This window comes from Ranitomeya imitator, chromosome 2 (genome assembly GCF_032444005.1).
Source record: "Ranitomeya imitator isolate aRanImi1 chromosome 2, aRanImi1.pri, whole genome shotgun sequence".
Lineage (NCBI taxonomy): Eukaryota > Metazoa > Chordata > Amphibia > Anura > Dendrobatidae > Ranitomeya > Ranitomeya imitator.
In genome coordinates this window covers 499,740,824-499,757,323 of record NC_091283.1, presented here as the reverse complement: position 1 = coordinate 499,757,323, position 16,500 = coordinate 499,740,824, and the positions used below count along the sequence as shown (strand labels likewise).

The 16,500-nt window shown below is 43.4% G+C and overlaps 1 protein-coding gene across 1 annotated transcript in view; it reads right to left on the bottom strand.

The window, feature by feature from the left end:
- Positions 1–15,326: 15,326 nt before the first annotated feature.
- The window catches only part of LOC138664665 (keratin, type I cytoskeletal 19-like), a 33,191-nt gene continuing 32,017 nt past the window's right edge, over positions 15,327–16,500 (bottom strand). Inside the window, exon 8 of the mRNA XM_069751561.1 lies at positions 15,327–16,331. Within this exon, the coding sequence (XP_069607662.1) occupies positions 16,240–16,331 (92 nt within the window). The 3' untranslated portion in view covers positions 15,327–16,239. The remainder of the gene's footprint in view (positions 16,332–16,500) is intronic.

Below are 16,500 nucleotides of genomic sequence, written 5' to 3'. Positions count from 1 at the left end.
GTGTGGGATGACATAGCTGAAGACTACCTCTTTACTGTCAGGTTCTAGTTCATCTATTTGAATTTTAGCTTATAGAATGTGATCTCATAATAACATTTTGACTTTGGATAGTTATGGACAGTTGTCTCACCAGGTCAGGTGTCATATTTGACATTTCATTGTTTCTTTTTATTATTTGCTAATTACATTGCTACTTATTATGAAAGGCAAAGAGTACCATTAAATATGACTTCTCATTTATAATCACATTCCAGAATTTCTACTAATTCAGCACTAGAAAAAAATTAGCCTCAGCGCCAGACTTGCAGGAAGACAGCCAAACTCTAACACTGCTACTGACTTAGAAAAGATGCAAAGATTTTGGAATAATGGAGTGCTGTTTTCTTTGGTAATAAAAAATGAACATGATTTTATTTATAAAACATGACACAATTAGTACATACACGAAGAAATCTATATATATAAAGCTAAGTGTATGTATGTGCGTGTATGTATCAAGCCACTCCCATTCCACATAGCCCCACCCACTCCACATAGCCACACTCACTCAACATACAAAGCCCCGTCCACACAGCCCACATTGTTAGCGCACACAGGCTGAGACACATTCACCTCGAAAAGCCATCCTGCAAAACTCACTGGCTGCAATGTCCAAGCTGCTGTGAGCTACAATCAGGGCCGCTGCCTTCACTGTATCAGTGCGCAGAAAGCACAGGCCACATCCAGCTCTGTCAGGTCTAGAATGGAGTTGCTCCTGTGAGGCATGATGTCAAGAGAAAGGGAGGAGCCTCATGGATTAGACCGCTATGCTCATAACAGGAAGTTGCTGTGCACATGTGAGGTAAAGAGAGGAGTGAGGGTAAAATAATAGGAGTGAGGAGAAAATGAGAGAGGTGAGGGGAAAATAGTGGATTGAGGGGAAAATAATGGAGTGAGGGAAAAATAGTGGAGTGTGTGGGGCAAATAGTGTAGTGTGTGGGGCATAGTGGAGTGTGTGTGCGAGGGGCAAATTGTGGAGTGTGCGCAAGTGTCAAATAGTGGAGTGTATGCACGAGGAGCAAATAGTGGAGTGTGTGCGCGAAGGGCAAATAGTGGAGTGTGTGCACGAGAGGCAAATAATTGAGTGTGTATATGAGGGGCAAATAGTGCAGTGTGTGCGCGAGTGTCAAATAGTGGCGTGTGTGCGAGGGCAAATAGTGGAGTGTGTGCGTGAGGGGCAAATAGTGGAGTATTTGCTCAAGGGGCAAATAGTGGAGTGTGTGCGCGAAGGGCAAATAGTGGAGTGTGTGCGCGAGAGGCAAATGAAGAAGTGAGGTGCTGCTGCAGTATGAGGCTGTGTATAAGGCAACATTCACAAGTCTGGCTGGCTGTGTGAATTTTTCTAGCTCCGAAAAATGATTCTACAAGAGTCTACAAGATCAATCTTCATATTTTATGTCTCCTTCCAGGTATGTGCACGACCTACAAGTCAGTGGATACAGTAACAGACCCCGATCAAGCATTATTCCATCCAATAGAGTTCCTCAACTCCTTGGAACCACAAGGACTTCCTCCGCATAAACTCTTTCGAATACCTGGAGCACCTATTCTGCTGTTGAGAAATTTAGATCCACTCAAGCTGTGTAATGGAACAAGACTCTTGATTAAGAACCTGTTTACACATGTAATTGAAGCAACCATTTTGACAGGATGTACCAAAGGAGAGGACATTTTCATTCCAAGAATTCCTCTCTTTCCATCTGATTTGATTTTTGATTTTAAACGCCTCCAGTTTCCAGTTTGACTGGCATTTGCAATGTCCATTAACAAGGCTCAGGGACAGTCCTTGAAAGTAGTAGGGATCAATTTGCAATCTCCTTGCTTTTCTCATGGTCAACTCTATGTGGCCTGTTCAAGAGTTGGAACTGCCAAAAATCTGTTCATCTTTGCACCTGAAGAAAAAACAAAAAATGTTGCTTATCAAAGGGCTCTTGAATGTGTTAAAGGGAACCTGTCACCCTGTTTTTTCAAGATGAGCTACAAATAGCGTTAAATAGGGGCAGAGCTGTGCTTTACATTAGTGTATTTTGTGAGCCTTTATTTCCCACCTATGCTGCCGAAATACCTTTGTAAAGTCGCCGTTTTGGGCTGTCACTCACGCTGGTCTGGTCAGGTGGGCGTGGTGACAGCGCTGTTTCTCCCCCAGATCTCCGTTGGTGGCGTAGTGGTGTGCGCATGTCCAACTGGCGAATCCACTGCGCAGCTTGAAGGAAAAGAGCGCGATCTGCGCTATTCAGCCATTTATCGGTGGGTGCGGCCATCTTCCTGAGGCCGCGCATGCGCAGATGGTTCTTCTCGGCTTCCCGGGGCTTCAGGAAAATGGCCGCCGAGATTGCCATCTGCGCACGCGCGGCATCCTGCAATCTCGCTAACTGAGCAATGGGTGACTTTAGGGGCCATGGCGGCAGGTGGAGGAGAGGCTGCTCCACTTATCTTTGAATCCCCAAGGCTTGCAGGGTGCACTGATGGCACTGGCAGAAGAACTAAATAGGAAAAGCGGGTCACTGAAATAAGAGTGACCTGTCATTTAGACACAGGATCGAGAAGGTTGGTGGTAGAAGGAGGACGGGAGCAGAAGAACAGCAAGTGCATTGAACCACCCAGCTGCACTTGCCACTCATTACAGCAACATTTCAATGTTGGGTTTCTCTAAAACGTAAAAACTGTTTTCTACAAGCAGCATGAGGATTTAATCAGCATTAAAGCACCTTTACATACTTAGCACTAGTTTGGGACACAAAATCCTGGAGACAGGTTCCCTTTAAAGACAACTAAAAGGTGGTACATATAGTTTATATAGGGAATACATACTAATGAGTTCCTTTTAAAGACTTATTTCCCTTGAAGAAGAGCCTGATTTCAGTTCTTACTTATCAGATAATCACCACAATATTTCTTTAAGATGAAAAGTAAAATCATTAAACTAACATATGGCAGAAAATAGAGGCAAGCTAGGTAAGCAACAAGACACGTGTTCCAGTCATAAATCCATGTGATTTCTAATAAGATTTTATTTTTCTAGCCTAATTAACCATCCTAAATATTTATGGTAAGGTTGTAACAAAGAAAAAAATGACAATAAAGTATGACCAGGTTTAGTATAGACACTGACTCATGGTGAAAGATCCTTCTGAGAGGTCTTTTCACATTGAAGAGCTAGAATAGTCAGCATAGTGTGAGTGGAAAACACTGCTTGGCTGTGAATTACCCTGTTCATGATAAGGTGTATGTGGATTTTGCCACCTTACTAACATACTCAGACATATATTACTAGCTCCTTAGGTTATGAATAAAAATATTGTTATAAATTTCAGATGAGCTGACCGTAATGCATTCTGCTGATTTTTTTTTTTATAATTCATTTCTAAATAGAGTTTGTCTTAAAATTGGATCTTAGTCAAATAAGTTGGGATCATCCATCAGAAGATCCTATCACAGCTGATAATCTAACATAGCAATCACGGCTGGCGTTTGGGGCAGGCAAACTAGACATTTTCCTTGGTGCACTTCTCCCCCCAAGGGATCACAGCCAGTGGCGTGCTGCTAATAGCGACACACCACAGGGCCGCTATGGTGTCCGTAAGTCAGGGGGGCCAGTTGCCAGCACTGGCTTCACCCCCTCCCTCATCCCATGCTTTCAACTGTATCGGCATCATGGATGCCGATACAGTTGAAGGCAATGATGAAGAAGAGAGCTTCAGGTGACTCTCCCTCTCCTGTTATGTTTGCTAATGACAGGTGTTATGAAGGCAATCCAGAAACACAGTGTGCATAGCGATCAGAGCGCACACAGTGATCTGACAAATACCCAAAAATACAAGAACGAGCTCTGAGACGTGGAAACTCTGTAGACTGCACACCTGATCCTATCCTAAACACAACTAAAAGAGGCTGTGGATTGCGCCTAACAACTACCTAGGCAACTCGGCACAGCCTAAGAAACTAGCTAGCCTGAAGATAGAAAAATAGGCCTGACTTGCCCCAGAGAAATTCCCCAAAGGAAAAGGCAGCCCCCCACATATAATGACTGTGAGTAAGATGAAAAGACAAAACGTAGGGATGAAATAGATTCAGCAAAGTGGGGCCCGATATTCTAGGACAGAGCGAGGATAGTAAAGCGAACTTTGCAGTCTACAAAAAACCCTAAAGCAAAACCACGCAAAGGGGGCAAAAAAAACCCACCGTGCCGAACTAACGGCACGGCGGTACACCCTTTGCGTCTCAGAGCTTCCAGCAAAACAAAAGACAAGCTGGACAGAAAAAAAGCAACAAAAAAAACAAAAAGCACTTAGCTATACAGAGCAGCAGGTCACAGGAACAATCAGGAGAAGCTCAGATCCAACACTGAAACATTGACAAGGAGCAAGGATAGCAGCATCAGGCGGAGTTAAGTAATGAAGCAGTTAACGAGCTCACCAGAACACCTGAGGGAGGAAGCTCAGAAGCTGCAGTACCACTTGTGACCACAGGAGTGAATTCAGCCACAGAATTCACAACAGTACCCCCCCTTGAGGAGGGGTCACCGAACCCTCACCAGAGCCCCCAGGCCGACCAGGATGAGCCGCATGAAAGGCACGAACAAGATCGAAAGCATGAACATCAGAGGCAAAAACCCAGGAATTATCTTCCTGAGCATAACCCTTCCATTTAACCAGATACTGGAGTTTCCGTCTAGAAACACGAGAATCCAAAATCTTCTCCACAATATACTCCAATTCCCCCTCCACCAAAACCGGGGCAGGAGGCTCAACAGATGGAACCATAGGTGCCACGTATCTCCGCAACAACGACCTATGGAATACATTATGTATGGAAAAGGAGTCTGGGAGGGTCAAACGAAAAGACATAGGATTGAGAACCTCAGAAATCCTATACGGACCAATAAAACAAGGTTTAAATTTAGGAGAGGAAACCTTCATAGGAATATGACGAGAAGATAACCAAACCTGATCCCCAACACGAAGTCGGGGACCCACACGGCGTCTGCGATTAGCGAAAAGTTGAGCTTTCTCCTGGGACAAGATCAAATTGTCCACTACCTGAGTCCAGATCTGCTGCAACCTATCCACCACAGAATCCACACCAGGACAGTCCGAAGACTCAACCTGTCCTGAAGAGAAACGAGGATGGAACCCAGAATTGCAAAAAAATGGAGAAACCAAGGTAGCCGAGCTGGCCCGATTATTAAGGGCGAACTCAGCCAACGGCAAAAAGGACACCCAATCATCCTGGTCTGCAGAAACAAAACATCTCAGATATGTTTCCAAGGTCTGATTGGTTCGTTCGGTCTGGCCATTAGTCTGAGGATGGAAAGCCGAGGAAAAGGATAGGTCAATGCCCATCCTACCACAAAAGGCTCGCCAGAACCTCGAAACAAACTGGGAACCTCTGTCAGAAACAATATTCTCAGGAATGCCATGCAACCGAACCACATGCTGAAAGAACAAAGGTACCAAATCAGAGGAGGAAGGCAATTTAGCCAAGGGCACCAGATGGACCATTTTAGAAAAGCGATCACAGACCACCCAAATGACTGACATCTTTTGAGAAACGGGAAGGTCAGAAATGAAATCCATCGAAATATGTGTCCAAGGCCTCTTTGGGACCGGCAAGGGCAAAAGCAACCCACTGGCACGAGAACAGCAGGGCTTAGCCCTAGCACAAATCCCACAGGACTGCACAAAAGTACGTACATCCCGTGACAGAGATGGCCACCAGAAGTATCTAGCCACTAACTCTCTGGTACCAAAGATTCCAGGATGACCAGCCAACACCGAACAATGAAGTTCAGAGATAAGTTTATTAGTCCACCTATCAGGGACGAACAGTTTCTCTGCTGGACAACGATCAGGTTTATTCGCCTGAAATTTTTGCAGCACCCGCCGCAAATCAGGGGAGATGGCAGACACAATGACTCCTTCCTTGAGGATACCCGCTGGCTCAGATAAACCCGGAGAGTCGGGCACAAAACTCCTAGACAGAGCATCCGCCTTCACATTTTTAGAGCCCGGAAGGTACGAAATCACAAAGTCGAAGCGGGCAAAAAATAACGACCAACGGGCCTGTCTAGGATTCAAGCGCTTGGCAGACTCGAGATAAGTCAAGTTCTTATGATCAGTCAATACCACCACGCGATGCTTAGCTCCTTCAAGCCAATGACGCCACTCCTCGAATGCCCACTCCATGGCCAGCAACTCTCGATTGCCCACATCATAATTACGCTCAGCGGGCGAAAACTTCCTGGAAAAGAAAGCACATGGTTTCATCACTGAGCAATCAGAACCTCTCTGTGACAAAACCGCCCCTGCTCCAATCTCAGAAGCATCAACCTCGACCTGGAACGGAAGAGAAACATCTGGCTGACACAACACAGGGGCAGAACAAAAACGACGCTTCAACTCCTGAAAAGCTTCCACAGCAGCAGAAGACCAATTAACCAAATCAGCACCCTTCTTGGTCAAATCGGTCAATGGTTTGGCAATGCTAGAAAAATTACAGATGAAGCGACGATAAAAATTAGCAAAGCCCAGGAACTTTTGCAGACTTTTCAGAGATGTCGGCTGAATCCAATCCTGGATGGCTTGGACCTTAACTGGATCCATCTCGATAGTAGAAGGGGTAAAGATGAACCCCAAAAATGAAACTTTCTGCACACCGAAGAGACACTTTGATCCCTTCACAAACAAAGAGTTAGCACGCAGGACCTGAAAAACCATTCTGACCTGCTTCACATGAGACTCCCAATCATCTGAGAAGATCAAAATGTCATCCAAGTAAACAATCAGGAATTTATCCAGATACTCACGGAAGATGTCATGCATAAAAGACTGAAACACAGATGGAGCATTGGCAAGTCCGAACGGCATCACTAGATACTCAAAATGACCCTCGGGCATATTGAATGCAGTTTTCCATTCATCTCCTTGCCTGATTCTCACCAGATTATACGCACCACGAAGATCTATCTTAGTGAACCAACTAGCCCCCTTAATCCGAGCAAACAAGTCAGATAACAATGGCAAGGGATACTGAAATTTAACAGTGATCTTATTAAGAAGGCGGTAATCAATACACGGTCTCAGCGAACCATTCTTCTTGGCTACAAAGAAGAACCCTGCTCCCAGTGGTGATGACGATGGGCGAATATGTCCCTTCTACAGGGATTCCTTCACATAACTGCGCATAGCGGCGTGTTCGGGCACGGATAAATTAAATAATCGACCTTTAGGGAATTTACTACCAGGAATCAAATTGATAGCACAATCACAATCCCTATGCGGAGGTAGAGCATCGGACTTGGGCTCTTCAAATACATCCTGATAATCAGACAAGAACTCTGGGACCTCAGAAGGGGTGGATGATGAAATCGACAAAAATGGAACATCACCATGTACCCCCTGACAACCCCAGCTGGATACCGACATGGAATTCCAATCCAATACTGGATTATGGGTTTGTAGCCATGGCAACCCCAACACGACCACATCATGCAGATTATGCAACACCAGAAAGCGAATAACTTCCTGATGTGCAGGAGCCATGCACATGGTCAGCTGGGCCCAGTATTGAGGTTTATTCTTGGCCAAAGGTGTAGCATCAATTCCTCTCAATGGAATAGGACACCGCAAAGGCTCCAAGAAAAACCCACAACGTTTAGCATAATCCAAATCCATCAGATTCAGGGCAGCGCCCGAATCCACAAACGCCATGACAGAAAACGACGACAAAGAGCATATCAAGGTAATGGACAGAAGGAATTTGGACTGTACAGTACCAATGACGGCAGACCTAGCGGACCGCTTAGTGCGCTTAGGACAATCAGAAATAGCATGAGTGGAATCACCACAGTAGAAACACAGACCATTCAGACGTCTGTATTCCTGCCGTTCAACTCTAGTCATAGTCCTATCGCACTGCATAGGCTCAGGTTTAACCTCAGGCAGTACCGCCAAATGGTGCACAGATTTACGCTCGCGCAAGCGTCGACCGATCTGAATGGCCAAAGACAAAGACTCATTCAAACCAGCAGGCATAGGAAATCCCACCATGACATCCTTAAGAGCCTCAGAGAGACCCTTTCTGAACAAAGCTGCCAGCGCAGATTCATTCCACTGAGTGAGTACTGACCATTTCCTAAATTTCTGACAATATACTTCTATATCATCCTGACCCTGGCACAAAGCCAGCAAATTTTTCTCAGCCTGATCCACTGAATTAGGCTCATCGTACAGCAATCCGAGCGCCAGGAAAAACGCATCGACACTACTCAATGCAGGGTCTCCTGGCGCAAGAGAAAATGCCCAGTCTTGAGGGTCGCCGCGCAAAAAATAAATAATAATCAAAACCTGTTGAATAGGATTACCAGAAGAATGAGGTTTCAAGGCCAGAAATAGCTTACAATTATTTTTGAAACTTAGAAACTTAGTTCTATCTCCAAAAAACAAATCAGGAATAGGAATTCTTGGTTCTAACATAGATTTCTGATCAATAGTATCTTGAATTTTTTGTACATTTATAACGAGATTATCCATTGAAGAGCACAGACCCTGAATATCCATGTCACCACCTGTGTCCAGAATCACCCAAATGTCTAGGGGAAAAAAAAAAAGTGAACACAGAGCAGAAAAAAAAAAAAAATGATGTCAGAACTTTTTCTTTCCCTCTATTGAGAATCATTAGTTTGGCTCCTTGTACTGTTATGTTTGCTAATGACAGGTGTTATGAAGGCAATCCAGAAACACAGTGTGCATAGCGATCAGAGCGCACACAGTGATCTGACAAATACCCAAAAATACAAGAACGAGCTCTGAGACGTGGAAACTCTGTAGACTGCACACCTGATCCTATCCTAAACACAACTAAAAGCGGCTGTGGATTGCGCCTAACAACTACCTAGGCAACTCGGCACAGCCTAAGAAACTAGCTAGCCTGAAGATAGAAAAATAGGCCTGACTTGCCCCAGAGAAATTCCCCAAAGGAAAAGGCAGCCCCCCACATATAATGACTGTGAGTAAGATGAAAAGACAAAACATAGGGATGAAATAGATTCAGCAAAGTGGGGCCCGATATTCTAGGACAGAGCGAGGATAGTAAAGCGAACTTTGCAGTCTACAAAAAACCCTAAAGCAAAACCACGCAAAGGGGGCAAAAAAAACCCACCGTGCCGAACTAACGGCACGGCGGTACACCCTTTGCGTCTCAGAGCTTCCAGCAAAACAAAAGACAAGCTGGACAGAAAAAAAGCAACAAAAAAAACAAAAAGCACTTAGCTATACAGAGCAGCAGGTCACAGGAACAATCAGGAGAAGCTCAGATCCAACACTGAAACATTGACAAGGAGCAAGGATAGCAGCATCAGGCGGAGTTAAGTAATGAAGCAGTTAACGAGCTCACCAGAACACCTGAGGGAGGAAGCTCAGAAGCTGCAGTACCACTTGTGACCACAGGAGTGAATTCAGCCACAGAATTCACAACACTCTCCCATCATCCCCCCTCTGCATCTGGCATCTGATGCAGCAGGCGCAATTACATAACTTCAGAGACCTGCTCCAGAGACTGGAGCAGTGGGGGAACAGTGAGAGATGAGTAGGTAATTTTTTTTAAATTGTATGTGGTGGCCATAATAATGAAGGACTATGGGGCTGCATTATACTATATGGAGGCTGCATTATACTCTAAGGGGCTGCAATATATTCTAGTGGTCTGCAATATACTTTATGGGGCTGCATTATATTCTATGGGGCTGCATCATATTCTATAGGGCCTCAATATACTTTATGGGGCTGCATTATACTCTATGAGGCTACATTATATTATATGGGGCTGCAATATACTCTATTGGGCTGCATTATACTCTGTGAGGCTACATTATATTATATGGGGCTGCAATATACTCTATGGGGCTGCATTATATTCGATGGGAAAGCTCACCAACACAAAAAGAGGACTTAAAAATCCTCCAAAAAATTCAAAAAAGTCACAGAGAAAAAAGCAGAGATGTTTTACCTGCTGAAGCCTCCAACCAAATGCACCAGCAGGGCGCAGCAGACCCGATAAATGATGGCAAACACACAGGTGCAAAAAATACCGATGAAACAACCACTTTCAATCCAGTGTTGGCTGTTTGGCATTAGTGCACAATAAGATAAGAGATACTAGTCTGTATATGGCATAATTCACACAAGCAATGCAGAGCATCTGGTTTACAGCCTATTAGTAACACACATACAGGCGGGCTGCCCAGTGCTACAAAATGCATGCTGTGCGAACAGGGGCCAATAGTTTACAGAGCCATCATGGTCCGACTGCGCCCTGCAAGATAAAGTGCAAAAAGAAAACCACATATCAATGTATGTAAGGTATTAGTTTATATTGGGGCCTCAATATGTAAGCTGGCAACCCACGTCAAGGGTCCTTACAATTTGCCAGTCCTAACGCTAAACATTAAATAAAAGCTCACAGACTCCGACACCGGATTTTTAAGTCCTCTTTTTGTATCATTGAGCTTTTATTTAATGTTTAGCGTTAGGACTGGCAAATTGTAAGGACCCTTGACGTGGGTTGCCAGCTTACGTATTGAGGCCCCAATGTAAACTAATACCTTACATACATTGATATGTGGTTTTCTCTTTGCACTTTATCTTGCAGGGCGCAGTCGGACCAAGATGGCTCTGTAAACTATTGGCGCCTGTTCGCACAGCATGCATTTTGTAGCACTGGGCAGCCCGCCTGTATGTGTGTTACTAACAGGCTGTAAACCAGATGCTCTGCATTGTTTGTGTGAATTATGCCATATACAGACTAGTATCTCTTATCTTATTGTGCACTAATGCCAAACAGCCAACACTGGATTGAAAGTGGTTGTTTCATCGGTATTTTTTGCACCTGTGTGTTTGCCATCATTTATCGGGTCTGCTGCGCCCTGCTGGTGCATTTGGTTGGAGGCTTCAGCAGGTAAACCATCTCTGCTTTTTTCTCTGTGACTATTTTTTATTATATTCGATGGGGGTCTAAATTATACTCTATGGGGCTGCATTATGCTCTATGGGGCTGCATTATACTATATGTACTCTGTGGGGCTGCATTATACTCTATAGGGCAGTATTGTACCCTATGGGGCTGCAATATACCATATGAGGGCTTCATTATACTCTATGGGGGCTACATTATACTCATTGTGGCTGCATTATACTTTATGGAGCTGCATTAAAATTTATGGGGCTGCATTGTACCATATGGGGCTGCATTATACTGTATGGGGCGGCATTATACTCAATGGGGGCAGCATTAAAGAGACAGCGTGTGCAGTGCTAAAGTGGCACCAGCAGGTGGGAGCTGCCTGTGCAACATTGTCAGCTTATTCCTAACATTCTTGTTAGTTCTCTTGTCCCAGTGCTCGTATTCCTTTATATAAGCCCGTCTATCAGCCGTGTCCGCCAGATCGTCTATCATTTGTGCCCACCTGCCAATCTATCAGCCATGTCCGCCTGTCTTTACTTGAACCGGTCCCGGTCCAGCCTGCAACTGCCTGTGTCCATCTTTACATCTACTATATCTTCGTTTGGGCTGCTCCAGCTACCCATTCCTAGGGGGTCAGCTGCCATTTACCCAAGGTCAGTCCTGGAGTAGCACCTGATCCACCTCCTTCGTCTCTTCTCTGTTCATGGTATTGTATGCTGCTGTGTATACGAGGTTAGATTGGGTGAGGTTTCTAGTTATGCCTCTCCAGGCTCTTCTTAGGCCTCAACACAGTGGTTCCACCACCCAGCCCATTACAGCTGCATTATTCTGTATCAAGGACTATAAAGAATGCATAATACTGTATGGAGGACTATGGGGAATGCATTATATTACATGAAATACTAGGGTGCAATATACTATGCGGAGTTCATTGTACTATATGGAACACTATTTTGGTGCATTATAAAATATTTAGGATTATTGGGGTGCATTATGCTATATTGAAGACTGAGCAGAGTGTATTATACTATATGGAGGACTATTGGGAGTGTATTATACTATATAGAGGACTTTGGGGATTGCATTATACTGTATGGAGGACTATGGGGCATGCATTGTACTATATGGAAGACTATGGGGGGTGCATTATACAATATGGAGGACTGTGGGGTGTGCATTATACTATGTGGAGGATTATGGGGTGCACTATGCTAAATTAAGAAAATGCTGCCTATTCATCGAGTGATTGTATTGTTTATGCCGAAACAAATCATTGTTCTCAGCAGCACATTTACCGGTGAAAACTGCAGACATGCTGCTGATAATATGATACTGTATGGGGACGGATTGATCTACCAGTGATCGTTCTGCGCCCATCATTCTTCCTCAGCCGGTGTAAAGAGGCCGGGGAGCAGGCGTCAAATGACTTCAATATTGTCGATCACGCTCGTTTAATGACCTGAATTCAGCACATGTAAATACAACCGAAATGTTTCTGTGTGATGGTGCAATGTATTAGCATTTGGGGCCCCACTTTAAACTTTTGCCCAGGGCCCCACTTTGTCTAAAACCATCCCCAACAGCAATGCTACTCAAATGGTTCAATAGCAGACAACTTATTTTGAGATGTCACTGGGACATATTTCTTATGATTCACGAATCACTACTAATCCATTAAAAATCAATGTTAGTGATATGTCTTGTGTGTGCAATGATCTCAACAATAAGTACATTGCAACTAGCAGAAGTTTCTTTTGTTTTGTTTTTTTTTTCCATGGAATTGCACTCCATTACTGGGCCCTAATATGTGAAACCTTTTTAAATTATATTTGGCAGGTTCCAACCTATATCTGCCACCTACACTGGTAAGATTAATAGGATATAGAAACCTGGGAAGAACTAATGTCTGCCACTCGCCATTTTAAACTGTTTTTCTTGTAATTTCAAAATTCCTCATGTTGAATGGGTTTATTGTAACTTCCATTGGGGTTTAAAGGTGGACATAAACATTAGATAGCCATAAGCTGATCATTTGGCTAATAGCTATCTCTTCAGAATCCCCCTATACAAGAACTCTCTGCTCAGCTGAGGATTCTTTTGTCTTTTATGAGAGAGCCACTGCTATATTCACAAGAATTGGGCAATGGAATTCAAATGATGGGCAAATACGAGTTCAGCTATTATTTAATATGCATTAAAGTGGTTGTCTGGTCAAATTATATTGATGACCTACGTCCGATTGGTGGTGGTCTGACATCCAGCACCATCACCAATCAGCTGTTACAAGCTCAGCAAGCTGGATGTGAACATATGGAATACAGCTGCAAAGAGCAGCTGCATTAAATGTGTAGCAGTTACAGTTGGGTACTGCAGAACAGCTGATATTCAATAAAGTGGCTTCCCAGTACACTTCAGAACAAGACTTGTGGCAATGGAATTCAAATGATGGGCAAATACGAGTTCAGCTATTATTTAATATGCATTAAAGTGGTTGTCTGGTCAAATTATATTGATGACCTACGTCCGATTGGTGGTGGTCTGACATCCGGCACCATCACCAATCAGCTGTTACAAGCTCAGCAAGCTGGATGTGAACACATGGAATACAGCTGCAAAGAGCAGCTGCATTCAATGTGTAGCAGTTACAGTTGGGTACTGCAGAACAGCTGATATTCAATAAAGTGGCTTCCCAGTACACTTCAGAACAAGACTTGTTCCGCTTGATACTAAGTTTAGTTTTATAGTAGCTGAAAAGCTTTAAGGTACCATTACACTAAACGATTTACCAATGATCACGACCAGCGATACGACCTGGCCGAGATCGTTGGTAAGTCGTTGTGTGGTCGCTGGGGAGCTGTCACACAGACAGCTCTCTCCAGCAACCAACGATCAAGGGAACAACTTCGGCATCGTTGAAACTGTATTCAACGATGCCGAAGTCCCCAGGTAACCAGGGTAAACATTGGGTTACTAAGTGCAGGGCCGCGCTTAGTAACCTGATATTTACCCTGGTTACCATTGTAAAAGTAAAAAAAAAAGCACTACATACTCACATTCCGATGTCTGTCACGTCCCCTGGCAGGGAAGCTGATGGCGAGGGACGTGACAGACATCGGAATGTGAGTATGTAGTGTTTTTTTTTTACTTTTACAATGGTAACCAGGGTAAATATTGGGTTACTAAGTGCAGCCCTGCACTTAGTAACCCGATGTTTACCCTGGTTACAGGTGAACACATCGCTAGATTAGCGTCACACACGCCAATCTAGCGATGACAGCGGGGTGATCAGCGACCAAAAAAAGGTCCTGATCATTCCCCACGACCAACGATCTCCCAGCAGGGGCCTGATCGTTGGTCGCTGTCACACATAAAGATATCGTTAGCGGGATTGTTGCTACGTCACAAAAAGCGTGACGTTGCAATGATATCCTTAACGATATCGTTATGTGTGAAAGTACCCTTAGGCTAATGAGGATAGCAGTAGAGCATAGAGCAGAGCATTGTATTGTATTCTTCTCACACCCTTCTTTTACAGAGAACCAAAATGCAATCCAGCTTGCAGGCATCATTTAATGGAGCAGGTGGAGTGAACTAAATTGATATATAGTTTTGTGATAAAAGAATCGGTAAAACCTGTGATTCAATCATTTAAACCTTTGCTTGTTATGGGATTTTTGGTCCAATGAGTGGACCTAACAGTGATTGACAACTCCCTATGTATACACACTTATACAAAGAAAGCTGTCAATCACTGAGAGGGTCACCCACTGGACTTAAAATTCCAGTAAGAGCAGAGGTTTAAATTACCAAAACACAGGTTATATAGATCTTTTGTCACAAGACTATATATCAATCTGCTCAGCTCCCCCTGCTCTAGAACATTGTGCCTGTAGATTGGACTGCATTTTCATGGTGACAGATTCCCTTTAAGTCATGAGCTTGGCTTAGCTCACCCAAGTGTCATTTTGCCCAGTCTGGCTACCTTGTTTGCCTCCAAATTATGGGTCTATCCTTAAATGGTATAAGTAGATTATGCTCCAGATTTTTCTCCAACTATGTGCTGTTCACATGAAGAATGAAGTCAGTAGCACAAAGACCTTGGCAATTTCCTCCTTAAGACTTTGACACACATTAAAGTCATCCAAAGCAAGATCAGTTGGCTGTATGACACGACCTGAACATACATGTGAAATCTGGGGTTGGAACAGCTAGCTGATGACCAAATGAGTTGACCTTCGGGAAGTGATGCATCGGCATTGTGAGTGAGAAGAGATACAACGCTCCCTCATCTGACTTTCTTCTGTCCTCTATTCAGCCTTGATGCTCCACAAACCTGGTCACTTTATGTGACATGGCAGCTAAGGAGGGACTCAACAAAAAGGCTGCACACAAAAGGTGGTCACAACTCAGAAAAAGAGGAGGCATCATTTTATATACGCTTTCTTATAATTGGAAATAGATCTTTATGGGAGGTGGTACTTTCAAAGATCCTTTGAGGGGGTTTTGCTGAGGTTTCATATTACATTTATTTTATTAGATTTGTACACATGAACACACGAAAATGCAATTACAGAATTTTTTAACATACAAAAATATTTACATAAACTAATAATTAATACTGGAAATATGAAAGAGAGATAACAGAGATATCAATAAATAAATTTCATTTAAGTAAATAAAACTCCAAGGTAGGTCATGTCTGAGTGTAGGGTGACCGTGACAGAGCAGGCCAATTCAACAACTTGGTGGTCAAGATGACGTTCGAGTGGTAAGATAGGGGGCTTATCGAAGAAAGACGTAAAGATGGAACTAATGTCTTCTTTATGTACCTTTCCTAAAATTCTGCTTCATCTGTATGGTAAACACCTAATCAAAAATGTGGACCTGATGACACAGCACATACTGTAGATGAACACTCTCTTGCCTCAACATCTGTGATGTTCTCTCTTCTAAGTGTGATATTCCCATACATACATTTTATACTTGATCATTCGCTGGGAATCTCACCACTGAATGGGCATTTGTGTGTATAGAGAGTGGATTATTTAAAGAGGTTGTCCACTACTTTAACATTGATGACCACTATGTTAAAGCAGTGGACAACCTCTTTAATCATTTACATTGTTTGGTAATTTTGTATTTTTACCACTGTTTTTTTCTGTGTTTTTCACAGGTTAAATTTTATTATGCAATATGTTGCAGGATGTAATAACACTTATGTACATTTCACAGCACATTCCATTAAAGATGATGAATCTGTTCTTGCTTTGACACAAATTTCCCATCTTCAAATTCCTCTATGATGGAAACAATCTTCAAACTTCTACGTGAACCTAAATGGAGAAAGAGCAAAATTGCATTAATCATTTGAGAACAGAAACACTCAAAATACCAGTAATATACATAGAAGAGAGAGTCCCCTTACAGAGTCACAAAAACGGGGTGTTGGGAGCTCCTAAATACAGAGGCAAAATCCATAACAAGGCCCCCACTAGCCACGTT